At 38.2% G+C, this 27,430-nt stretch overlaps 1 protein-coding gene across 1 annotated transcript; it reads right to left on the bottom strand.

Annotated features, from left to right (window-relative positions):
• On the bottom strand, window positions 1–26,974 carry cnn2 (calponin 2). Its single transcript, XM_062022227.1, has 7 exons — window positions 26,814–26,974; window positions 9,369–9,490; window positions 9,229–9,295; window positions 3,195–3,332; window positions 2,954–3,070; window positions 1,593–1,739; window positions 1–1,367 (listed from the first exon to the last, which is right to left on the bottom strand). Exons 1-7 carry the CDS (start codon window positions 26,868–26,870, stop codon window positions 1,068–1,070), a joined length of 948 nt encoding a protein of 315 aa, XP_061878211.1. The 5' UTR covers window positions 26,871–26,974; the 3' UTR covers window positions 1–1,067.
• Window positions 26,975–27,430: the final 456 nt, after the last annotated feature.

Raw genomic sequence — 27,430 nt, 5'->3', positions numbered from 1 at the left:
TAATGAATACACATCTTTATTACATTGCATCAACAAAAACATTACAACTGACTTGCTAATTTATTCTGTAGACATAGCTGGAACTGAAGCAACTTCAAAACTTTTCCACTGATGGCAATTGAGATCTTGTCAAGCTTATATTCTCTCAAACAGATGACACAAATATTTCCAATCCAATGCAAATGAGCCATTGTAGTTTGTCTAGGTGCACCTAATAAGTTAGCAGGCGAGTTTATTGGTCGTTTTATTTTTCAATTGACACAAACAACTCCTAGAGGGAAAACAAGACTAAACAAAACTATTACTCAAGAGTCATGGTAGAAAAAAAAAAAAGACAGGCCCCCGTCAATTCACTACTGTGTATAAATAATAAACACAAAAGATCAAATATAATTGGTTTGCATATCAACCAATGTAAAGGAATGATTCACTTGATATATAAAATCCAGTATCCATCCTTGGAATGTTCAAATATGTTTTTTTTAAGATTAGCCATCACCTTCCAGTTGTTACTTTGAAGAAACAAGTTGGACTGGTTCTAGAGACACAGTTCCCACAAGAAAGGGACCGCAAATGTGCGCTCGGAGGCCAAGCTCTTCAGGCTATGACCAGATTCCACGTGTCCTTTTAACGAACTGCGACGTCTATAGAATCCCAAGACCTAAAATGATGTTTTTCTTATAGAAGTGTGGGCGTATTAATCGCAAGCTAAATATTTCAAAAGATAAAATAGTGCCCCCAAGATCTCCCATAGCACAACTAAGTTAGTGAGACATTTGGCACAATAATAAAAAAAAAGGTCCCTGGGTACAAAACTAGTCAAGCCAAATGACTGGCTTGTGTGGTCACTTTCCATTTTTAACAATTACAGAAAAATACAGTTCATTGTGTTGGGGTTGGACATACAAGGGCTAAGAAAACATTCATGGAATACTATAAAAAGGTATGACCCAAAGACGTTGCCAGATCCTTTTTGATATAAAACTAAAACATCTGCCTTGAGGTTTTTTTTTTTTCTTTTTTCTCCTTCCATCTCTTCTCCTTTTTCAGCTCTTCCTTCCATCCCTCTAGTAATCCGTCCCTTCATCCTGGTACACCTGCTCCTCTTCTTGGTAACCCTGGTAACCCTCATCCTGGTAGTCTGGGATGTAGACTCCGCTCGCCCCGTTCGTTTCGTCTGTGACCTCGCTGCTCTTGGAACAGTACTTGGCGTCGTAGATCTGCCGGCCCAGGCCGAAGTTCTGGCCGCTCTGGTTGGCTCCCTGGCTGTAGCCCATCTGGAGGGACATGGTACTGTTGTCGCATTTATCGGTGCCCAGCTTCTGGTCGTAAATGGCACGTCTGGTCCCCGGTGCGGTCATCCCGGCCTGAAAGAAAAGTGCGCAATTCTTAAAAAAATCTGTCAAAGAACGACAGTGAGCCCTCATGCTTTACTTCCTCGTATCGTGTTTCTAGTGGATGACGAAGTCTGCATTTTCTACAAGACTCGACATGACTCCAGCTCACGGCCCGGGAATAACAGCCCTGAGGAGCATTTCCACTTGCAGCCCTATAATCCTGCTTTGATGACAAGTTGAGGATGTTTACCGTACCTGGCTGGCCCCCTTGTTGGTGCCCATTTGCAGACTGATGGTGGTGTTGTCCATGGGGGGCAGCATTTGACCCTTGGGATCATACAAATGCCTCCTGGTGCCATAAGCATTCATACCTGCCTGGCTGGCACACTTGTTGGTCCCCATCTAAAGAACAGACATAAATATTAAATGTTTTTACTTGTAAGTCAGATTTGTTTCTTTCCTATCATTCACACCTATGGGAAAGAAACCCATTCAAAAAATGGTCTCAAAAGTTTGGTAAAATTAGGGTGAACATACTTCAAATATAGTAGCTATGTAGCTTCAACTAAGTAATCAAGTATGATGAATTAAATAAAGTCACCGGCACCATTCATTTTGTCTTTACGGGACTTGAACTTCAACATTAAGTCAATACCACCGCCAGCTTTTTACCACCTAAAAACGATGTCAAAATCAGAGGAATGTTGTCTAACTCAAACTTCGAAACACTAATCCATGCCTTGTTCTCCAGCAGGTTGGACGACTGTAATGTTCTTCTCACTGGGCTCTCCAAACCAGCTGTAAGGCAGCTGCAGTACACCCAAAGTGCTGCTGCTCGAGCCCTGACTAGAGAAGTACAGAGCGCCAATAAACCTTAAAGGCACTGCCTTTGCGTGCCGGCCCAATCACATAATATCTACGGCTTTTCACACACACAAGTGAATGCAACGCATACTTGGTCAACAGCCATACAGGCCACACTGAGGGTGACCGTATAAACAACTTTAACACTGTTACAAATATGCGCCACACTGTGAACCCACACCAAACAAGAATGACAAACACATTTTGGGAGAACATCCGCACCGTAACACAACATAAACACAACAGAACAAATACCCAGAACCCCTTGCAGCACTAACTCTTCCGGGACGCTACAATATACACCTGCCGCTTACCCTTACCCCAAACCCCGCCCACCTCAACCTCCTCATGCTCTCTCAGGGAGAGCATGTCCCAAATTCCAAGCTGCTGTTTTGAGGCATGTTAAAAAAAATAATGCACTTTGTGACTTCAATAATAAATATGGCAGTGCCATGTTGGCATTTTTTTCCATAACTTGAGTTGATTTATTTTGGAAAACCTTGTTACATTGTTTAATGCATCCAGCGGGGCATCACAACAAAATTAGGCATAATAATGTGTTAATTCCACGACTGTATATATCGGTATCGGTTGATATCGGAATCGGTAATTAAGAGTTGGACAATATCGGAATATATCGGCAAAAAAGCCATTATCGGACATCTCTAACTAGAACAGTATTAATATTGGATTTACATCTAAGTAAATAAACACAGGTAATTCACGCATGTGTGTCTATTAGTGATCGTTACCTGCAGGCCAATAACACACTGCCCAGCCTTCATCTTCTCCTCATCAAACGTCCTCTTCTGTTTATCTGCATATTTCACGCCAATGTCCACCCGTGAGTGCGACCCCTTGGTCTTTGCCTGCAGAACAACACACACACTGTAAGTTATCGAATAACACTCCCTGAGAGAAGACTCCTCCCCTCCTTGGACAAATAAATAAAAATGTACAAAGTGAGTGTGTGTGCGAGTATCAGACGCTTACCATGCTGGCCAGTGCCAACATTGTTGTCTGGAACTGAGTCATGTTGCCGTTCTCGAACAGGTCGTTGGCCTCGAAGATGTCGTGCGGCTTCAGGCCGTAAGCGATGAGCGCTTTGTTGAAGTTGGTCAGGTTCTCCAACTAAAATCGGAAGGTGCAACAAAAGTACCTTTAGCACGAAAAAGGAGGCTTATGAGCAAGATGTAACCATAAGTTAGGGGTCACTCGCTGTGGCCTGTGAACACCAGCTGATTGGAAAATAAAATATACATTTTTATTTTTTAGAAATAAAAACAAACCTTGTTTTGTTTTTTTAAACGTTATCTGTAACTAGGGTATGTTCTTGTGCAGCTTTCAAGTAAGTTTATGTGCAGTAAACTAGCTAACTAGACAATCAGATATTCAAATACTAACATTGTTGGGTAAGACAGAATTTGGTTTTATTCTGAATCCAGTGAAACAGATTGGTGGTTTTAGCTGATATAAAGACTTTCAGGTGTTTGTATATGATTATGTTGAAGTTTTTGGCAGACGCTTTTATCCAAAGCGACATACATAAAAAATACATATAAAACAATCACTGTAAACATGATCATTTAAGGGAAGAATGTAATACAAAATATCAATACAAAGTGTCAAGACAGAATAAACCCTGCTGCTGCAGCAACAGAGATATGGTCTATAGGTCCCTAAGATGGCGGACCCGCGTCTCGTCAACGCCAGTAGGCAGTAGCGCTCGATGCTGCGTCTACTTATAAGATGTCTATGGGTATATAGGCCGCACCCAGTAAATTTTAGGGGGCAAAAAAACTAATAAAAAGGTTCCCATACATTTGCTGCACCGAAACTATAAGGCGCACATACTGACATTGCGAAATTAGTTATTTACACAGGAATATTCTGTAAACTGCATTTTTTGGGGGGGAATTTTGCCTACCTTTCACAATCATTCTGAGAGACATGACGGCGGATGGATTTTTTTAAAAAATGAGTCCTCTATTCCGCCCATAAAATCCGATAAATAACCATTCAAAAAGTGCCAACAATACTCCATTGACATTTGGTGACTTGAATATTAACATGTATTAGTGATATTGTTATTATAAGTGCTAACGCAGACAAACTAGTGTACCGATAAATACTTGTATCAATAAGGGTATCGTATTGATAAAATCTTAAAGGCCTACTGAAAGCCACTACTACCGAGCACGCAGTCTGATAGTTTATATATCAATGATGAAATCTTAACATTGCAACACATGCCAATACGGCCGGGTTAACTTATAAAGTGCAATTTTAAATTTTCCGCGAAACTTCCGGTTAAAAACGTCTATGGATGACGTATGCGCGTGACGTCAACGGTTGAAACTGAAGTATTCGGACGCCTTTGTATCCAATACAAAAAGCTCTGTTTTCATCTCAAAATACCACAGTATTCTGGACATCTGTGTTGGTGAATCTTTTGCAATTTGTTTAATGAACAATGGAGACTGCAAAGAAGAAAGTTGTAGGTGGGATCGGTGTATTAGCGGCCGGCTGCAGCAACACAACCAGGAGGACTTTGAGTTGGATAACAGACGCGCTATCCGACGCTAGCCGCCGACCGTATCGATGATCGGGTGAAGTCCTTCGTCGCTCCGTCGATCGCTGGAACGCAGGTGAGCACGGGTGTTGATGAGCAGATGAGGGCTGGCTGGCGTAGGTGGATAGCTAATGTTTTTAGCATAGCTCTGTGAGGTCCCGTAGCTAAGTTAGCTTCTATGGCGTCGTTAGCAACAGCATTGTTAAGCTTCGCCAGGCTGGAAAGCATTAACCGTGTAGTTACATGTTCATGGTTTAATAGTATTGTTGATTTTCTGTCTATCCTTCCAGTCAGGGGTTTATTTCTTTTGTTTCTATCTGCAGTTAAGCCCGATGCTATCACGTTAGCTCCATAGCTAAAGTGTTTCGCCGATGTATTGTCGTGGAGATAAAAGTCACTGTGAATGTCCATTTCGCGTTCGAGTCTCATTTTCAAGAGGATATAGTATCCGAGGTGGTTTAAAATACAAATCCGTGATCCACAATAGAAAAAGGAGAAAGTGTGGAATCCAATGAGCCCTTGTACCTAAGTTACGGTCAGAGCGAAAAAAGATACGTCCTGCACTGCACTCTAGTCCTTCACTCTCACGTTCCTCATCCACAAATCTTTCATCCTCGCGCAAATTAATGGGGTAATTGTCGCTTTCTCGGTCCGAATCGCTCTTGCTGCTGGTGTAAACAATGGGGAAATGTGAGGAGCCTTTCAACCTGCGACGTCACGCTACTTTCGGTACAGGCAAGGCTTTTTTTTTTATCAGCGACCAAAAGTTGCGAACTTTATTGTTGATGTTCTCTACTAAATCCTTTCAGCAAAAATATGGCAATATCGCGAAAGGATCAAGTATGACACAGAATGGATCTGTTATCCCCATTTAAATAAAAAAAATTCATTTCAGTAGGCCTTTAACAATATACATGCCTACATTTAACGTACCGTATTTTTCGGACTATATGTCGCTACTTTTCCCCTACGCATTGAACCCTGCGGTTTATGTAACGGTGAGGCTAATTCAGGGATTCTTCTTCGCAAACGGCCCTAATGTTTTATATTCAACATATAGTTTGAAACGCCCATAGAGACACTAAAAAGGTGTGTTATTGTTTGTGTTGAAAGTTGGTTGAAAATGTACTTCCTGTTTCGTGCCCTGGACCAGAAATATATCCCGTTTTGTCTACTATTTGTCTACAGCAATGTTTGCAAGTTTTACAATATAACTAAAACAGTTCTTACTTACTAAACCGTCTCATGTGTGATGTCTATAAGAGTGTTTTCATGCATATTTGTACGTGCTATCAAAATGTTATCAAGCTGGCGTTGTTAGCATTAGCGAACATGCTAACAGATTTACGAGTGTCTGTGTTAGTATTAACTTACAATGGTATTTTTTCGTAATGTTTGAGTTTCGTAAATTCACCAAAATGTCATTGTGGAGTTATTGAGTCTGTTTAGCTGATTGGAGAGCTAGTTTGCGCAGCTAGTGGGTCCATGATGAGGACTTCTGTTTTGTTTGATCAACCGTTTTACTTCCATGTGACAATTAGGCTATGTACAGTAAATAAACATTTACAAAATATTTCATAACCGTATATATCTGCGGCTCATGGTCCGGTGCGGCTAATGCATTAACATATGTTTTTTATTGCAATCGAAGAACAATTTTGTCCTTAAATAAAATAGTGAACATACTAGACAACTTGTCTTTTAGTAGTAAGTAAACAAAGGCTGCTAATTAGTCTGCTGACATATGCAGTAACATATTGTGTCGTTTCTCATTCTATTACTTAGTCAGAATTATAAAAGGACAAGCTGTAAAAATCCACTAGTTCATTTACTGTTCATATCTGGTTATTTTCCGTTTCAACATGTTTTATCTACACTTCTGTTCAAATGTAATAATCACTTATTCTTCTTATACTTTACATTAGTTTTGGATGATTCCACAAATTTAGGTATCGATCCGATAGTTACAGGATCATACATTGGTCATACTCAAAGTCCTCATGTGTCCAGGGACATATTTACTGAGTTTATAAACATGACTTTTTTTTTTAAAAAGGAAAAAAATATTTTGTTACAACAAAAAATATTGATGTAATCATAGTAGTATCGACTAGATACGCTATTGTACTTGGTATCATTACAGTGGTATTTAGGTGTAGATTCACCCATGGCATTTTTTTACATTCAGGTGTGCTAGCTTGCTGTTAGCAGTGAGCTATTGTATCCTCCTATGGTGTGCAGTGAAGCATGTTTAGCTATTTCTGGTCCTGCAGGGATGATACTTGTAAGAAACTTACTTTGTCGCCATGGAGGCGAGGATTAGTGATTTAGAAGTAGCTAAAACACTGCCGACTTTGGATGGAGGTTAGCCGCTAGCTAGCTAGCCATGTCTTAAAGCACCTCTTCCTGAGGGCGTTTCAGTGTTATAACTTCACCTTTATCTTTACTTTTTAGGCCAAAATGCATCAGTTCTCCCTTTTCTGTCTACACACTGTGTCTGCTTGTACAAACCCTGTTTCCATATGAGTTGGGAAATTGTGTTAGATGTAAATATAAACGGAATACAATGATTTGCAAATCATTTTCAACCCATATTCAGTTGAATATGCTACAAAGACAACATATTTGATGTTCAAACTGAAACTTTTTTCTTCTTCAAATAATCATTAACTTTAGAATTTGATGCCTGCAACACATGACAAAGAAGTTGGGAAAGGGCATGTTTACCACTGTGTTACATGGCCTTTCCTTTTAACACTCAGTAAACGTTTGGGAACTGAGGAGACACATTTTTGAAGCTTCTCAGGTGGAATTCTTTCCCATTCTTGCTTGATGTACAGCTTAAGTTGTTCAACAGTCCGGGGGTCTCCGTTGTGGTATTTTAGGCTTCATAATGCGCCACACATTTTCAATGGGAGACAGGTCTGGACTACAGGCAGGCCAGTCTAGTACCCGCACTCTTTTACTATGAAGCCACGTAGATGTAACACGTGGCTTGGCATTGTCTTGCTGAAATAAGCAGGGGCGTCCATGGTAACGTTGCTTGGATGACAACATATGTTGCTCCAAAACCTGTATGTACCTTTCAGCATTAATGGTGCCTTCACAGATGTGTAAGTTACCCATGTCTTGGGCACTAATACACCCCCATACCATCACAGATGCTGGCTTTTCAACTTTGCGCCTATAACAATCCGGATGGTTCTTTTCCTCTTTGGTCCGGAGGACACGACGTCCACAATTTCCAAAAATGTTTTTAAATGTGGACTTGTCAGACCACAGAACACTTCTCCACTTTGTATCAGTCCATCTTAGATGAGCTCAGGCCCAGCGAAGCCGACGGCGTTTCTGGGTGTTGATAAACGTTTTTCGCCTTGCATAGGAGAGTTTTAACTTGCACTTACAGATGTAGCGACCAACTGTAGTTACTGACAGTGGGTTTCTGAAGTGTTCCTGAGCCCATGTGGTGATATCCTTTACACACTGATGTCGCTTGCTGATGCAGTACAGCCTGAGGGATCGAAGGTCACGGGCTTAGCTGCTTACGTGCAGTGATTTCTCCAGATTCTCTGAACCCTTTGATGATATTACGGACCGTAGATGGTGAAATCCCTAAATTCCTTGCAATAGCTGGTTGAGAAAGGTTTTTCTTAAACAGTTCAACAATTTGCTCACGCATTTGTTGACAAAGTGGTGACCCTCGCCCCATCCTTGTTTGTGAATGACTGAGCATTTCATGGAATCTACTTTTATACCCAATCATGGCACCCACCTGTTCCCAATTTGCCTGTTCACCTGTGGGATGCTCCAAATAAGTGTTTGATGAGCATTCCTCAACTTTATCAGTATTTATTGCCACCTTTCCCAACTTCTTTGTCACGTGTTGCTGGCATCAAATTCTAAAGTTAATGATTATTTGCACAAAAAAAACGTTTATCAGTTTGAACATCAAATATGTTGTCTTTGTAGCATATTCAACTGAATATGGGTTGCAAATTACTTGCAAATCATTTTATTCCGTTTATATTTATATCTAACACAATTTCCCAACTCATATGGAAACGGGGTTTGTAAGTACTCAGTGTGTGTGCACTGCCGAACATGCCCCTCTGGTCGTAAACCCAGAAATGTCACGACGCGCCGTCATGCCGTTAAAAAAAGAAAATAAAAGAAAGGGGAACCGGTACTTTTCAAACAGAGTATAGTACCGTTTTGGATTCACTAGTACCGCTATACTATACTAGTACCGCTATACCGTACAACCCTAATATGTACCTTTCCAAAACTTTGAAGTACTTAAGAAGCTAAAGCAGCATAAACGACAATCACAGTCAGATCTTTTTCAAATAAGATTTGCCTGAGCAAATATATTTGCAAAAGCTCAGGACATCATTATCGAGCAATTAACACTATTAACATGGCCACACCCTAATTACCTTGAATCCACCCACTCACCTGGTGCCAGTTTGTGGATGAACGGTTGACATTTTTCACAGAGCCTGGCTGGAGTGTGTTCATTAGCCTATCGAGGGAGGAAAAAAGGACACTTGAAATCATCTCAAAAACAAGGATGGCGTCGCGCCGTCTCCGCTTACTGGCACAGGATGACTCCATTTTTGAGGCCTTTCTGGAAGTCGGGGCCGACGGAGGCGCCGGTGATGTCCTCGATCCAGGTCCTCAGCTCCTCCTCCTTCTGGAGGTCGTATTTCTGCGCAATCTGTCCGGGGAACAGGTCAGGAGGTCATGCGCATTCCTTGGGAAATGACTCTCTCTCTCTCCCCCCCCCGTCCCGTTGAAATAGTACAGAGTAGGAAAAACAAAAACAAAACCCAGTGCAAGTGATAGTGACCTTAAAGGAGCTAAATGGAGATGATTACAGGATTTGTAATGTTTGGGACGTTTGCTGTGACTGCAGATGCCGTTCCACTTCATGGTCAACGCCTGTGCCCGATCCACAGAGTGTGTTTTGTCTTTTAGCCCCCGCGAGTCAAAAGGTGATACTGACGTAACGCACACACACGGATATCCTGTTTAGTGAAGAGTTCCACTCTCCCCCAGAGGAGCAGGGGAGGGGAGGGTGTGAGCTAATAGCTTCAAGGAGCACAAGCTTTTCTTTTTCCATTTCTTCAACAGGCTCTTTTTCACCGCAGGAACTAGGGATGATACTCGAAACCGGTTTTCCCGGTTGTTCGATAAGAAAAGAACCGAGTCCTCGGACTCGAATCCCTTTTTGAGAACCGGTACCCGTTATCGAGACCACTATAGTAAAGAAAAAGAGTTGGTTCTTTATTCTAATCCCTGGAATCCCGTCCCGACCAGAAATGCTCTGTGTGACATCACAAGAAATGGCGTCACGTAGCTCAGTCATTAGGCGCAGATAGGGAAAGCAGGAAAAACAATGGACTGGAAAAAGCGCTCCAAGGTGTAATAAAGTTCAAAACAAAAAAGGTATAATCCAATGAATAACTTTACTGAGAGATTTGAGCAGGGTACAAACACATGAACACTTTTACGACCAACCGCAGACATAGCAACCAGGCTAGCAACGCACCTCCTTTACGGCAGCTGTCGCAACGTTCTTAAAGCAACCGCAGCACATACATATATATACACAACACATCTCCCTTTTTTTAACTTTTGTTTTTCTTTCCTTGTATACAAAACAAAATCACACGGTATATGTGTTGTCTGTCTAATTATAAATAATGCAGACGAGGCGTGTTGGCTGAGTTCTTGACGTTTACTTTCACAGCGTGCTCATAACCTCATTCTTAGCTGCCGGGTGGAGACATGCAACAACACTTTTCGGGGCTACGTCACTCCCGTTGCATGCTGGGTAGTGTAGTTGTTATATTCCCTAACTCATAACATCACATCTTTCCCCCTATAAAGAAATAATGTTAACTCAATAGTGTATTTCTTTTTTAGCTTGAACTTTTCATTTTTTAGCATTGTAACCACATTTGCAAACAACTTTTCTCTTCATAGAATTTTCTTTCAATAAAGAAATAAAGTGCAAAAATGTCAACGCATCATAACAAACAGTTATGTCAAATAGCAGCAGAAGTGCACTTTTTGGAGAGCTGTATTATTTTCAGTTTTGTGCCCAAGGGACTGATTTTATTTAACACTATATTATTATTTATACACCTATAGTGATCACAGAGACAGGTTGTTTTTGTATTATTGTATATATTTGTTTTTCTGAAAAATCCCACTTAATATACTTTGGGTAACAACAGTCAATATTTATTTATTTCATTTTTTAGGGGGTTAACAGTCAATATTTATTTATTAGATGTTATTTTTTTCTTATATAATAAAAGTTAGCTTTTGTTAAACCAAATATTGTGTGGTTTTTTCCATATACAACAACATATCTGGACTTGATAAGAGAATCGATAAGGAATCGGTTCGATAATAGGCTCAAACTCGATAATTTCTCATCAAACATCATCCCTAGCAGGAACTAAATAAAGTTCCACACGTTTCCACCAAAAACTAGATTTAGTTATTCGGTAACTATATTTAAGGTAAATTCCGGAATATAAGCCGCTACTTTTTTTTTTTTTTTTTTTTACTACGCTTTGTACTCTGCGGCTCTTAAAACGGTGCAGCTAATTTAAGGATTTTTATTTGCTGACGGCCACAAAGCAAAGACACTGAAAAAGGTGCGTTATTGTTTGTGCTATGGCGCCATTTTTGAACGGGTTCGCTCACTGAATGTGAATTCCCTCGGTTTAAAGCTTTGAACCGGAAGTAGACCGTCATCTAATCGCACCGTTTTATAAGCCGGAGGGTTCAAAGCCTAGGAAAAAAAGTATTCCAACAGAATTCTGACAAATACAAAATGGATGTGTAACAATATAAGTAACTCAATAGTGCAAAGTAAGTAAACGCCCTGAAAGGGACAAGCGGTATAAAATGGATGGATAACCAACAAAATAATATTTGCTCTGGTTTAAATCTTTTCGTTTTTGCATTCAGAGTCAAGGAACAAATTTATTGAGTTTGCGAACAATAACAAAAAGCTATTTTGTGATATCAAAAAAATATCTAGTGTAAATTCCGGACGATAAACCACTAAATTTTTCCTACGCTTTGAAACCTACGGTTATGGATTTTTTTTCGCTGACAGCCATAATCCAAAAAGTGAAAAGGTGCGTTATTGTTTGCGCTATGGCGCCATCTTTTGAACAAGTTCGCTCACTGAATGTGAATTCCCTCGGTTTAAAGCTTCGAACCGGAAGTAGGCCTTCATCTAATCGCACCGTTTTATAAGCCGAAGGGTTCAAAGCCTAGGAAAAAAAGTAGCGGCTTATAGTTTGGAATTTAGAGTAATTTTGGGCGATACCACAAATTTGGGTATCGATTCAATACCAAGTAGTTACAAGGGCAGTATTTGTCATATCGATGTTCATACTTAGAATTTTCAGGATCACTAAATTATCAAATTTTTGATTCCAACAGAATTCTGACAAATACAAAATGGCTGTGTAACAATATAAGTAACTCAATAGTGGAAAATAAGTAAACGCCCCGAAAGGGACACGCGGTATAAAATGGATGGATGGATAACCAACAAAATAATATTTGCTCTGGTTTAAATCTTTTCGTTTTTGCATTTAGAGTAAAGGAACAAATTTCTTGAGTTTGCAAACAATAACAAAAAGCTATTTTGTGATATCAAAAAATTATCTAGTGTAAATTCCGGACGATAAACCACTAAATTTTTCCTACGCTTTGAACTCTGCGGTTATGGATTTTTTTTCGCTGACAGCCATAATCCAAAAAGTGAAAAGGTGCGTTATTCTTTGTGATATGGCGCCATCTTTTGAACGAGTTCGCTCACTGAATGTGAATTCCCTCGGTTTAAAGCTTTGAACCGGAAGTAGACTGTCATCTAATCGCACCGTTTTATAAGCCGCAGGGTTCAAAGCCTCGAAAAAAAAGTAGCGGTTTACAGTTTGGAATTTACAGTAATTTTGGGCGATACCACAAATGTAGGTATCGATCCAATACCAAGTAGTTACAAGGGCAGTATTTGTCATATCAATGTTCATACTTACAATTTTCAGGATCACTAAATGATTAAATTTTTGAGTCCAACAGAATTCTGACAAATACAAAATGGCTGTGTAACATTATAAGTAACTCAATAGTGCAAAATAAGTAAACGCCCCAAAAGGGACAAGCGGTATAAAATGGATGGATGGATAACCAAAAAACAACATTTGCTCTGGTTTAAATCCTTTGCTTTTTGCATTCAGAGTCAAGGAACACATTTCTTGAGTTTGCAAACAATAACAAAAAGCTATTTTGTGATATAAAAAAAATATCTAGTGTAAATTTTCCTACGCTTTGAACCCTGCGGTTATGGATTTTTTATCCCGCTGACAGCCATAATCCAAAAAGTAAAAAAGTGTGTTATTGTTTGTGCTATGGCGTTATCTTTTGGACCAGTTTGCTCACTGCAGGTACTGCAGTGCTGCATTGCCCTTCTGTTCAGACTAGTGCTTTCAACCAGAAATAGAAGGGCCGTTAAGTCTTCTAGCCATCCATAGCGTTTCTACTTGTATGGATTCTTTATTCATCACTATAAAAAGTTTGTAAGGTTTACAATATAACTAAATCAATTCTTACTTACTAAACCATCCAATGTGTGATGTCTGTAGGAGTGTTTTAATGCATATTTGTACGTGCTATCGTCATGTAAGCTAGCGTTGTTAGCATTGGCAAATATGCTAACATGTTTACAAATGTCTCTTAGTATTATTAACCTTAGAATGGCATTATTTTTGTATCATTTCAAATTCACAAATGTTTCAGTAAATTCACCAAAACGTCACCGTGGATTTATCGAGTCTGTTTAGCTGATTGGAGAGCTGGCTTGCGCAGCCTGTGGGTCCATGACGACGACTTCGGTTTTGTTTGATCAAACTTCAAGCTACGACGAGCGTATTGACGGGCAAATATAAAGTATTCAGCCGGGCTTCGAAGCGACGAGACAAGCTGCTCACTGCGACTCGACAACCTTGTATTTTGAAGAGAAATATGAAATAAAGGACGAGTGGAACAAAAGGTAAATCAAATATTTACCATTTACTTTGTTAGATGCTGTAAACTTAATCAGTCACACAACATTTGTGTAGTTATTCGTCTCATATCGACGGAACCAAATGCTAACGCTAAATGAGATGAGTTTGTTATAGTTTTTATTTATTATTCTGGGGGATTTTAACTATTAACTGACTGACTATTTAACTGATTACCGGTACTGATGTGCACACTCTTGGCATTCTCTCGATGAGCTTCAAGAGGTAGTCACCTGAAATGGTTTTCCAACAGTCTTGAACCTCATCGAGAGAATGCCAAGAGTGTGCAAAACAGTATTCAGAGCAAAGGGTGGCTATTATGAAGAAACTAGAATATAAAACATGTTTTCAGTTATTTCACCTTTTTTTTTTGTTAAGTTTTGGTGCCTTCAGTGACAATGTAAATAGTCATGAAAATAAAGAAAACGCATTGAATGAGAAGGTGTGGCCAAACTTTTGGCTTGTACTACATTGGTGGATATTTAATTTTAACAGGGCAAATTTAACCCATGAACTCCCAAAATACAGCCAGCATAATTCATTAAGTGCACCACGAGGGGAGCCAACACAATGGACCACTGCTACACAGCAATAAAGGACTCTTATCTCTTACTCCTATCGCTCTGTTCCCCAGGCAGGTTTAGGCCTCTCTGAGCAATGTCTGATTCACCTCAATCCGACCGACAGGCAGCAGTTAAAAACTGCTAGACTTGCATTAAAGAAATCAAAGCAGCAGTTACAGGCTTGCTTTGAATTGTTCATGTCTCCGATGGGCCCATCGATCAGTCAGTGTTTTATCAGTCTGAACTGTTACCCAGGATCAACTGTGTGTGTCACTCAAGTATCCACAGCCTGTAGATATATGTGAGACAACGCACATTCCCACAGCAACGTGGGGACCGGGTCCGGTTCTAGCATACCAGGAACAAACTGGCAAAGGAGACCAAGGTAGCTAAAAGGTGCTACACTGAGAAGCTAAAACGTTTTTTTAGCTAATGAACACTCAGCAGTTTGGAAGAGCCTGCTAGAGGTCACCAAGTACAGGAAACGCACAGTTTACCCTGAAGGTAAGAATAGACTTGCTGAAGACCTGGGGCCATACTTATCAAGCTTCTTAGAATTACTCCTAAGGAGTCTGCTATGAGTTGACTTAAGAGTAAATAAATTCTTCGCTGAAAGCTGCACTTAAAAGTTAGTTATCAAGCGTCTTACTCACACTTTCAGCGAAGTGTAGGACTGAATCTTAAGGGTCACACTCAGAGCTGAATTACGACATTACTATGTGCCGTAAACGGAATTTTAGGTGACGTCATTTCTGTGTCCATAGAAATGACCAATCACGGAAGGGAATCCGTTGTCTAAGAATAAAGAAATATCTTGGAAATATTTAAGTGGACAATGGGAGTGTATATTTTGACAATAAACTACAAAATAATACAAAACAAACTAGTCCCCGTCGGCACTCACGCTACCACTCCCTCTCTTCTATCGCCCACACACTCACTGACGTCACTCACCTCACGGCCACACACATACGCTACTGTCATAACATTTTCTTTCCAATTCATTAATTAGGCAACTAATTTGAAACTGGTGTGGGTGGCTCTATATATACTAGCCCACTGCAGACACATGCAGAAACCAACAAGGAATCGAAAAGTATTAAATCTGTGACAAAAATAATATCCGCTCTGTCTAAACGATACCGTTTGATCAGCTGCTCGTCATCAAAAAATAAAAAACATTGTTCCGTTCCCTGAACGTTCGCGCACGTCTCTCTCGCCTCAGTGCCATCCCCTGCTGGCAACTCCTAACCACTTAAGACACCTCTGAAGGTCTCTTAAATATCGTGGAGAGTAGGAGTGATTCTTAGACTTAAGAACGTTGATAAAAAGCTTTTATTCTTAAGTTTGAGAGTAGGACTAAATTTCGCAAATTCTCAGGACTTAAGTGTAAAATGGCACTCTAAGAAGCTTGATAAGTACGGCCCCTGAACAGCTTCTAGTGCAGGTTTTCACAAGAATCACCCCAACACTCAGTCTCTGCCCTAGCTGCTCACTGCAGACTGGCGCGACAAATCACAATCAACAAAACAACCGGTCATAAGAACAGTTTTTGTCCTCAGGCTATCATCTGATGAACGTTGTGAGATAACTCTGGAACTAATCAGTCACTGTGACTGTACTGAGTCATGATCACGTCATTGTTTTGCTTTGCCCCAGTCACCATTGCATTTTTATTCATGAGCCTTGCACATATCAGTTAAGTACTTGTTTATAATTTAGTTAATCCTTAGTTATTTACTTTGAACAAGAGAGCACAGTCAACCAAATAAGTGTTAAACATGCCTGGCCAATAAAGCTGATTCTGATGTCACTGACATCTGTTATTTATAGATTAATACTGACGTTTATGCTTTATATAGTTATTTACAGATAAACACTGACATTTATTCTTGATATATAGTTATTTACAGATAAACACTGACATTTATTCTTGATATATAGTTATTTACAGATAAACACTGACATTTATTCTTGATATATAGTTATTTACAGATAAACACTGATATTTATCATTTATATGTTATTTACAGATAAAGACTGACATTTATTATTGTTATTCAAAGATAAACACCAAAAATGTATTATTGTTATTTACAGATAAACACCGACATTTATTGTTATTTACAGATAAACACAGACATTTATTATTATAGACGATGGATCCCCTGCTGTTTTTCTTGGGAATTAATTATTCTTCCATTTGTTACCAGATTCGCACCTTCTTTCTCTCGTATTACCACTCGCACCGCTCTGCTTGCACCACAGCTAACGTTACCCATGCCGCTACCTATCTGCTCCGTGAGGGCGTATGACGTTGGACGCGCGACAGTATGTGACGTATGTAAAAAGATGCGCTTGTTTTACGTCTGAGAAGGAGAGACAAGAGAGAGAAATGCCTGTATTGTAATGCCCGCAGCTAAAAGCAACAGTGTGAGAACGTATACTCACGATATAGCAGGGTTTTCCACACATTCATTTATTTGTGGCGGCCCGCCACGAAAGAATTACGTCCGCCACAAATTTAAAAAATAAATAAAAAAAAAAACAAAAAAAAAACTTTTTTTTTTTGTCCTCTCCAGCTTGTCAGGCAAATCATATAGTTGATGTAGATGCCCATATCAGCTGTTCAGATTTACTTTACAAAAGAAAAGTGTAGGATACTTCTCTTGTTGCCTTATTTGTATTTGACTTTATTAAATGTATTTATATTAGAAACACAACATGTGTATATAACAAAGGGTGCAAAGTCTGCAGGCAGTAGGAAACACATGGTTAAGTGTAGGGAGTAAAACTGATGGCAGTCTAAAGTTCAAGATTTTTGGAGCTCTTTGTTCAGTGGATCAGATGTTTGATGAAGCTCTGTGTCTATCTACCACCACTACTGTTTTCTGTTTATTTGTTACTGACTGTGGCAGGACACCTCTGCCTCTGTTTCACTTTATGTTGCTGGTAAATAATATGGTTGTAGTAGTAGGCTAAAGTTAAATTATTTAGTATGCACTAATTAAAGGGGCAGAGCTTTGAGACATTTTAGCTTTTATATTTTATAAGATATATTTTTTGTAAGAACCACAATTAATAAATATATTTCAGTGAATAACTTATTGTTCAAATCTGTATATAAATATGTACATAAAGTGTTGTAATTATTTTGTAAAATGGATGGATGGACGTTTAAAACAAAACTATTATTAATTAGTAAGTATAAATTTTTTGAGCCTTTTAGAGAAAATCACATCATTGTAGTAAATTATGCAAATTACTCGAGGATGCCATAGCCACGCCCCCACCGCGACAGGTATCTTGGCAGTTTATGGGAAACACTGTATAGTTATTTTCTATATTGCACAGAGACAAACCCACGATATATCGAGTATATTCCATATATCGCCCAGTCCTAACTCTAACAGCTTCAGTTGTATAAACTACCTGAACTGGGAACGCAAAGCAAACCGGTGTACTTTCTCACCCTGCCCCCAAAGTGAAGGCTAAAACCAGTTCCTTCACAGTCTGGAAGGAAACCAGAGAGTCTGCCCGTGTTGGACTCAGCAACATATTTAACTCCGCGCTCCACAGTTGCTAATCCTCGTATGAAAAAAACCAAACCCTGGCTATTTGAATTGACAAAAGGAGATGGGATTTCCAGAGACAGAGTGAATGTGAGGAATGTGACCTCACAGTGCGCTCCGAATTTGAATTGGAAACCTTTTTGCAGTAGCAAAAAAAATAAAACAAAACAAAAAGGAGGGAGCATGGATGAGTTAAATTCCTGGCATTTCATGGCGTAACTATAACACCATTAATGGCAGGAAATAGCACTGGAGTATATAGGCCTCCTCCCTTTAAATGTACTTTTACAACGTCTTCCTTACTCGTCGCTCCGTGCACATTGAGGGGGGAGGGGGGGGGGATCAGATCGGTCACTAGTACCCAAACCTTTTCCAACGAGGCCTGCATGAAGAATTAATGGTTGTGAAGGCAAATTTAATGAACACACATAAAGCCAAATCACTACAAGTCAAGATGTAAAAAGGCAACTGAAAATACTTTATATATATATATATATATATATATATATATATATATATATATATATATATATATATATATAATATATATATATAATATAATATATATAATATAATATATATAATATAATATATATTAGGGCTGCAACAACTAATCGATTAAAATCGATTATTAAAATAGTTGCCGATTAATTTAGTCATCGATTCATTGGTTCTATGCTATGCGCAGAGCTTTTTTTTTTAAATAAACCTTTATTTATGAACTGCAACATGTACAAACAGCTGAGAAACAATAATCAAAATAAGTATGGTGCCAGTATGCTGTATTTTTTCAATAAAATACTGGATAGGATGGAAATGTATTTTGTCTCTTTTATCCGATTATTAATCTAAGTAATCGACAGATTAATAGATTATCAATTTAATAGTTAGTTGCAGCCCTAATATATATATATATATATATATATATATATATATATATATATATATATATATATATATATATATATATATATATATATATATATATATATATATATATATATATATATAAAAGGTGAGATCATCATGACCAAAATTATCACGGTTATTAAAAGTACATTGAAATCTTTTTTTAAATAACTAATATAAATAGACCGTTAGAAAAGCCTCTATTTTGCATGTTTTGTGATTCTTATGCGTCACTGATAGTTTAATATCTGTTTCATTAGATAAGCTTTTATCGTTGTAGTTGTATTGCTTTATACTTGAGCACTAAGATTTATTTAAATGAAAAGTACATAACAAATAAATCTATTATTTGTCATTTCTGGCGGCATTGCGGCTTCCTACTCTGTTGAGCAGTCCCTGAAAGCACCGTAAAAACACCTCTGTCTCATACTCAGAGTATATTACCACTCTGTTCTAAGAGAGCACCGTTAGTTGGTTAGATTTGCTAAATTAAATATCTTAGTCCGGGGATCGGCAACACCCGGCGGCTCGATAGCTCTGCCCTGGTGGCCCCCTGGAGCTTTTTTAAAAAAATATATGAAAATTAAAAAAGGATGGGGGAAAAATATATATTTTGTTTTAATATTGTTTGCGTAGGAGGACAAACATGACAAACCTTCCTAATTGTCAGAAATCCCACTTTTTATATCAAACATACTTCACTGATGCAAGTATTTGGCGAGCGCAGTTTTGTACCACTATTTGACGGTCCTTGAACTCACTGTAGTTTGTTTACATGTACAACTTTTTCCCGACGCTGCCACAGAAAGACTCGTTTTATGCAACCCCGTCTCATTCTGTCCACCAAACGTTTTATACTGTGCGGGAATGCACAAAGGTGCGCTTTGTTGATGTTATCGACTTGTTGGAGAGCTAATCAGGCTCATTTGGTCAGTGCATGACTGCAAGCTATTTAGGCTAGCTGTATGTACATATTGCATAATCATGCATCGTTTGTAGGTATATTTGAGCTCATTTAATTTCCTTTACTTATGTCCTCTGTGCATTTAATTTGTATTTGCATATCTCATGACATCCGTATGTAATATTGGCTGCATTACTGATTTCATTCATGCACCATGTTGTTCCAGACCACAGCAAAAGTTAGCCAGCTTGCAAAGATTGTAATAAATCCATTAGAAGAAGACAGCCTTCAGTTTACTTTAACTTGGACACACACATCTATACATTTGGCCATTCTAAGCCAGTCATTTCCATGTATTACTTTTTTGCACATTTTTTTGGATTTTCCTTGTGTTCTACTTTTGTAGCTGTATGTAGAAAACGGTGCTGTCGAAGTTTCCGCTGGTTGCATCAGCTCTGTCCTCTTTAATGTATTTTATGTCCTTTGTCTTCTTTAATGTTTCCCTCTTGTTTTAATACCAAGATAGCGCTGTGGTACTGCGCTCTCGTAGTTGCTTTTTTTTTTTGCTTCTTGCATTGAACAAAAAGCACCGTCTACCAAGACGTGTTAAACATACTTGGCAAATAAAGTGGATTCTGATATGCATCATGCACCCTTAGTTCTGATGCTACAGGCACCCTATCCTGCTCATTCCAGGGGCTTTTAATACAACATTTAATTCCAGTGGGGCATTATAGGAAGTTAAGTTTCCATTCATTAAAGTTGTGTGCAGCAGATTAGAAAAGAAGACAAGAAAATATTAAATTTATGTTCTGCTGATTTAATTATGGTTTAATAAGCGTAACAAATACAAATTGATTAAATCTGGACCGCATGGAGTGCCCGGAATTTTAAATACGCAAACATAGTTTCCGCGCAGCCACTGCAAAAGAGCCCACATGAGAGCGGTGGTGCATATGGTGGCGAATATCAGTTATTTTTAATTTTTTTTTATTGATCAACACATGCTAAAAGTACAATTTCAATGATGTGCATTTGCTCGTAAAAAATAAGGTTACAGCAAGCAAAAAACGACTTATATAAACCAAACTCCCTACTTATTGAGGCTATAAAGCGTGTTTTAGCCAATTACTCGATTAACCGACACAGATTGATAGATTAACGGATTACTAAAATAATCGATAACTGCCTTCTTTTCCTCTTGGCCAATCTACATTAATTGCAAAAGGTCAGAGGTTGAGAGTCAGCGCCAGTCAGAGCTTCATAGAGACACGCCCCCCTCACCCGGCCACGTGCAAATTGCTATTAGCAAAGAGTAACGAATAATTAAGCGTAAAGGGATTAGTAGTAAAGAATCAAACTGGTCTTTGTTTACAAAACAGCGGTAAAGTGGTGAGAGGGCAAATGAAGGCACCGTGAAGTAGATCTCTATCTGCTTGGGAAAAAAAAAAATTCTCACTGCTGCACTATTTAAAAAAAACAATTCTCTTAACCGAAGGAGAGAAAAACAGGTTGCAAAACTGTAAAATCAAAACTTCAGAAAGATCTTGTGCAGTTCTTGTACCTGATCATTAGTGGCATAACGTAAAAATACACCAACCTCATTACAGTGCTACAATACCAAGTAGGTTTAAAACTTACACATTATAAACGATCAAAAATGTAAGATAGGGTCCATTTAAATTTGAATTCTAGAATAGGCTTTGGAACGATTAAAAAAATAGTTTTAACCCACAAATTGCCGCACTTTGGACATTCTGAGGATCAGCAGCAACTTTGCTTGGAGGTTTAAAAAAATAGTTCAATAAGAGCAAACACATGTAGCTCATTAAACTAAAATACCAACAGTCTATTTGTAGCATTTCCCCGCTATCTAATAAAGCAAGTGCAATTACAGTGTGATGCACGTTAAGTGCTAAAGAAAGTTATCTGCGCTGGTATTTTAAGTGGATCCTGATGCTCAGGAGGCCTTTCTCCAAAGAAAACACACCACTTCTCCCCTCTGACACGCAAAGTTTCCTTGCAAATATAATTTGATTGAATTTTTCAGTTAGAATCGCATTTGACAATCATACTTTGCTCACTCAGACCCTTCACACGCTTGAGGAGAGATGTGGTTTACAGTATAGACATTATTCGAAAAAGTACCCAGATATCGTATACATCCATCCACCCTGCACTGGCTCAGGATCAGCAGACCATAGCAAGATGGATGCATATTCCTCGGCATCAAGGATCCTCAGGAAGTGATCACAAGATCAGTGTTTTTCCAACCTTTTCTGAGCCAAGGCACATTTTTTTTCCATTGAAAAAATCCCGAGGCACACCACCAGCAGAAATCATTGAAAAATGAAACTCCGTAGCCAATATTGACAATAAAAAGTGGTTCTCAATTTAAACATGCATCACTATAGCTCTTGTCTCAAAGTAGGTGTACTGTCACATCACACCATGACTTATTTGGAGTTTTTTTGTGTTTTTCTGCTTGTAGTGTTTTAGTTCTTGTCTTACGCTCCTATTTTGGTGGCTTTTCCTCTTGTTGGTATTTTCCTGTAGCAGTTTCATGCCTTCCTTGAACGCTATACCCCGCACCGGCTTTGTTTTCGCAATCAAGGCTATTGAAGTTGTGCGGACGCTGTCCTTCTTTGTGTGGACACTGTTGATTGTCATGTACGGGATGTACTTTGTGGACGCCGTCTCCTCCACAGTAAGTCTTTGCTGTCGTCCATCATTCTGTTTTTGTTTACTTTGTAGCCAGTTCAGTTGTAGTTTCGTTTCGCATAGCCTTCCCTAAGCTTCAATGCCTTTTCTTAGCGGCACTCGCCTTTTATTTATTTTTGGTTTAAGCATTAGATACCTTTTTACCTACGCACTGCCTCCCGCATATTGTGATCACGACAAACCATGATCCCGACATCTACAACGCAATTAGCTACCTGCTGCCCCCTACTGATATGGAAGAGTATTACACGGTTACGCTGCCGAGCTCTAGACAGCACATACACTCAACAAGGGCACATTTGCGGATTATAATTACTGGTTGCTGCTCCTCCACATTGAGAGGAGCCAGATGAGGTGGTTCGGGCATCTGCTCAGGATGTCACCCGAACGCCTCCCTAGGGAGGTGTTTAGGGCACCTGGCACCTCAGTATATCTCGGACCTCATCCAAATGTACACTCCTGCGCGCGCTCTGAGGTCCGAGAGCCAGCTCCAGCTCGTGGTGCCCAAGACCAGACTTAAAACCAGGGGAGACAGGGCCTTCTCTGTGGCCGGCCCTAAGCTCTGGAACACTCTGCCCCTCCATGTTCGAACTGCTCCCACAGTGGAGTGTTTTAAGTCTCGTCTTAAGACCCACTTTTATTCTCTGGCTTTTAACACTACGTGAGTTGTGTGGTCCTCTGTTTTTAAAATTTGGATTTCTATTTACTGTTTTAATTGGTTTTACCCTTTAAAATCGTTTTTAATCATTTTTATTTTATATTGGTTTTACATGTATTTATTTTTTGTTTTTATTCAGTCATTGGTGGAGCTAAGGATAATATTTGAATATCGTTTTTAATATTGTTGTGCAGCACTTTGGAAACATGTTTAAATGTGTAATATCAGGGGTGTCCAAAGTGCGGCCCGGGGGCCATTTGCGGCCCGGAGGTAATTTTTTAACGGCCACACGGCCCATTCTAAAAATATGATTAAAAAAAATAAAAAAACATAAGGGGCATAAAAGAGCAAACAGGTGAAATGTAACAAGAACATTTTGCAATGTTGACTCTAATAACACAAAGCTGTCATGCAGGCTGTTTCTTTCTTTGAAAAATAATGAATCAAAAACAATGTTATTATGAATTGTTTATCTATTCAAAGGTCTAATTACGTCACATTAAATATTACACAGATATTTTTTGGGGAAAATGTTGCATATTTTATGTTTACCATATAAAAAATACGTTTTTTTGATCTCGACACTACTGTGTTAAAAGTAATAAAAAAAAAAAATGTACCATCTATTTTTTAACACTTTACTGAGCAGGACCCTTTTTTATTGGGACTTTTTTTTTTTTTTTTTTTAAGTGTCATTGCTCAACATATTATAATAAATAAAAATCAATGTTATGAGTTATGTTATAAGCTCCAATTATTATATAATTGGAAATATTCCACTTAAAAATGTTATTGGGGGAAAACGTTGCATATCTTGTGTTTTTTCCATAAAAAAAAAACAGGGATTTCTTTGACAAAAAGGGCATACGACTTAAATATTTAAAAACAACTTTATATTGACAGACCTAATGTTGATCTAGAGATGTAAACTTTGAATAATAATAATAATACTAAATAATGACACATTTTTTATATTTTTTTTTACCTAAACCCTTTGGGGTCCCCGGGATCAAGCCTGAGTGAAGGCCTAAATGTATTTTTTTTATACATATATTGTATTGGTTTTTAAAATAAAAAAATTTAAAAATGGCCCCCGCTTGCTTTGATTCTTCAATGTTTGGCCCTCAGTGGAAAAAGTTTGGACACCCATGTGCTATATAAATAAAGTGGACTGGATTAAAAAAAAAGAGTCATAAAAAAAAATAAAAAAAATTCTTTTTTTTTAAATCACAAAATAAAGCAAGCAAACCGTGACAAAACCATATAAAAATAAGTTTTTTTGATCTCGAGACTACTGTGTTAAAAGTTAAAAAAAAAAAATGTACCATTTATTTTTTACCACTTTACTAAACAGATCCCTTTTTTTTTTTTTTTTTTTTAAGTGTCATTGATCAACAAATTATAATAAATAAAAATCAATGTTGTTATGAGTTATGTTATAAGCTCCAATTATTATATACTTTGAAATATTCCACTTAAAAATGTTATTGGGGGAAAACGTTTCATATGGACGGCGTGGCGAAGTTGGTAGAGTGGCCGGGCCAGCAATCGGAGGGTTGCTGGTTACTGGGGTTCAATCCCCACCTTCTACCATCCTAGTCACGTCCGTTGTGTCCTTGGGCAAGACACTTCACCCTTGCTCCTGATGGGTGCTGGTAGCGCCTTGCATGGCAGCTCCCTCCATCAGTGTGTGAATGTGTGTGTGAATGGGTGAATGTGGAAATACTGTCAAAGCGCTTTGAGTACCTTGAAGGTAGAAAAGCGCTATACAAGTATAACCCATTTATCATTTTATCTTGTGTTTTTTCCATAAAAAACAACAGGGATTTCTTTGACAAAAAGGGCATACGACTTAAATATTTAAAAAACAACTTTATATTGACAGACCTAATGTTGATCTAGAGATTTAAACTTTGAATAATAATACTAAATAATGACACATTTTTTATATTTTTTTTACTTAAACCCTTTGGGGTCCCCGGGATCAAGTCTGAGTGAAGGCCTAAATGTATTTTTTTATACATATATTGTATTGGTTTTTAAAATAAAAAAATATCAAAATGGCCCCCGCTTGCTTTGATTTTTTAGTGTTTGGCCCTCAGTGGAACAAGTTTGGACACACATGTGCTATATAAATAAAGTGGACTGGATTAAAAAAGAAGAAAGTCAAAAAAAAAAAAAAAAGTTTTTTTTTTTTTTTAATCACAAAATAAAGCAAGCAAACCGTGACAAAACCATATAAAAAAGAAGTTTTTTTGATCTTGAGACTACTGTGTTAAAAGTGAAAAAAAATATGTACCATTTATTTTTTACCACTTTACTAAACAGATCCCTTTTTTTTTTTTTTTAAGTGTCATTGATCAACAAATTATAATAAATAAAAATCAATGTTATGAGTTATGTTATAAGATCCAATTATTATATAATTTGAAATATTCCACTTAAAAATGTTATTGGGGGAAAACGTTGCATATCTTGTGTTTTTTCCATAAAAAAAACAACAGGGATTTCTTTGACAAAAAGGGCATATGACTTAAATATTTAAAAACAACTTTATATTGACAGATAGACCTAATGTTGATCTAGAGATTTAAACTTTGAATAATAATAATAATAATACTAAATAATGACACATTTTTTATATTTTTTTTAACTTAAACCCTTTGGGGTCCCCGGAATCAAGCCTGAGTGAAGGCCTAACCGTATTTTTTTTAATACATATATTGTATTGGTTTTTAAAATAAATAAATATCAAAATGGCCCCCGCTTGCTTTGATTTTTCAGTGTTTGGCCCTCAGTGGAAAATGTTTGGACACCCATGTGCTATATAAATAAAGTGGACTGGTTTAAAAAGAAGAAAGTCAAAAAAATAAAAATAAAATAAAGTTTCTTTTTTGTTTTTAATCACAAAATAAAGCAAGTAAACCGTGACAAAACCATATAAAAAAGCAATGGTAGTGTGGGAACAATACAAAAAATAATAATAAAAAAGGAATAAAATTACAAAAAAAGATACGACTACAGCAAAGTTTCCAACAAACAGCAGGGTCCTAAATTAAATGCCTGAGAAAAACAAAATAAACTCCTTCCTGCATGGAGAGGAAGTGGTTTGTCAATAAAAGTGAAGCACAGGGACTTTATTAAAGAGTTCCTTCGTAGCACAGTGGCTGAAGTGTGCATAGAAGGAGAGACAATGGACGTCATTGTTGAAAAGTGTCTCACAGCAGAACAACATTCCTAATGCGGGTGACATTGCAGGCCTGCAAAGTGCACAGAAGCAGATTGCAAATGTGCCACAAGGACACTTCTTTGCCAGGAGACAACGCCCAAACTCTGCTTTCTATCGCGACTCGTATGGAATGTTGAAAAATGTCCATTTTACTTCTTTTTTCTCTCGATATTTCTGTGCTTTTTCAAGTTAATTCGAACTATTACGCACCTAATACAACTCACTCCAATACAATTATTAGTGACGTGTTGTTGTTGTTTTTTCCGTTTAAATCATTTTTTTGGGATACTTTTGTGGCATCAAAATGGAGGATGTGCAACGACGGAGGAGATGCGCAAAAAAACTTCCGTAAAACTTACAGTGATTGATATGCAAAATAATTGACCTACCTTGTTTCGGACTTCCGCGGATAAGCCGTAAGAGGGACCTTTGACGAAGCCCGACATTGTTTCTGTTTCTCGAATGGAGTCCAAATGAGTAGTTTAGGGGAGATTACAAAAAAAGGCACTAAAATAACTCGGACTGACGCTTCCAGGCTGAACTTAAGTACTTCCTTTCTTTTTTACGGCGACCAATTAAAACGCTCGTACGGTTTTGCCCAAAGAGCACTGCAAAGAGTCAAGATAGTTCCCGGCTCGTATTTAACCGCTTGGGATTTATGGTTGGACGTACGCTTTATGAGAATTCAAATACATTTGCCTTATTCTCGATGATACACCTCACTGACATATGTATTTAATTGTCTCTCTCATAACCTTTTAGAGCATTTTCTCACTCAACCCGCATATGGGCTCCACAGCCGTGAACGATAACTATCTTGCTCACTGAGAACTCTTTGAGTCAAACTCATTGTCAATCGATCCTAGGCTCCTCCCCCCTTCTTTCTTCGTTAGGTGACGATTGATATCAAAAAGTCCATATATGGAAGGAAAGTTCCAGAATTCCTCGACGGTGGGAGTGATCCAGGGGTCCATCCCGACATACCAGACGTACTGTGGACTCGACA

The sequence above is a fragment of the Entelurus aequoreus genome, linkage group LG16, assembly GCF_033978785.1.
Source record: "Entelurus aequoreus isolate RoL-2023_Sb linkage group LG16, RoL_Eaeq_v1.1, whole genome shotgun sequence".
Classification (NCBI taxonomy): Eukaryota; Metazoa; Chordata; class Actinopteri; order Syngnathiformes; family Syngnathidae; genus Entelurus; species Entelurus aequoreus.
Note: the sequence above shows the minus strand (reverse complement) of the source record. Positions and strands in the feature narration are given on the sequence as shown.

Bases quoted from the DNA above. Each gene is read 5' to 3' on its own strand.
- cnn2 (XM_062022227.1), bottom strand. From the start codon at position 26,870: ATGTCGGGCTTCGTCAAAGGTCCCTCTTACGGCTTATCCGCGGAAGTC. The intron at 3,333-9,228 runs GTGAGTGGGTGG...TTCCGATTTTAG, and splicing joins CATCCACAAACTGGCACCAG to TTGGAGAACCTGACCAACTT. The intron at 1,368-1,592 runs GTACGGTAAACA...CTTTTCTTTCAG, and splicing joins CCAACAAGGGGGCCAGCCAG to GCCGGGATGACCGCACCGGG.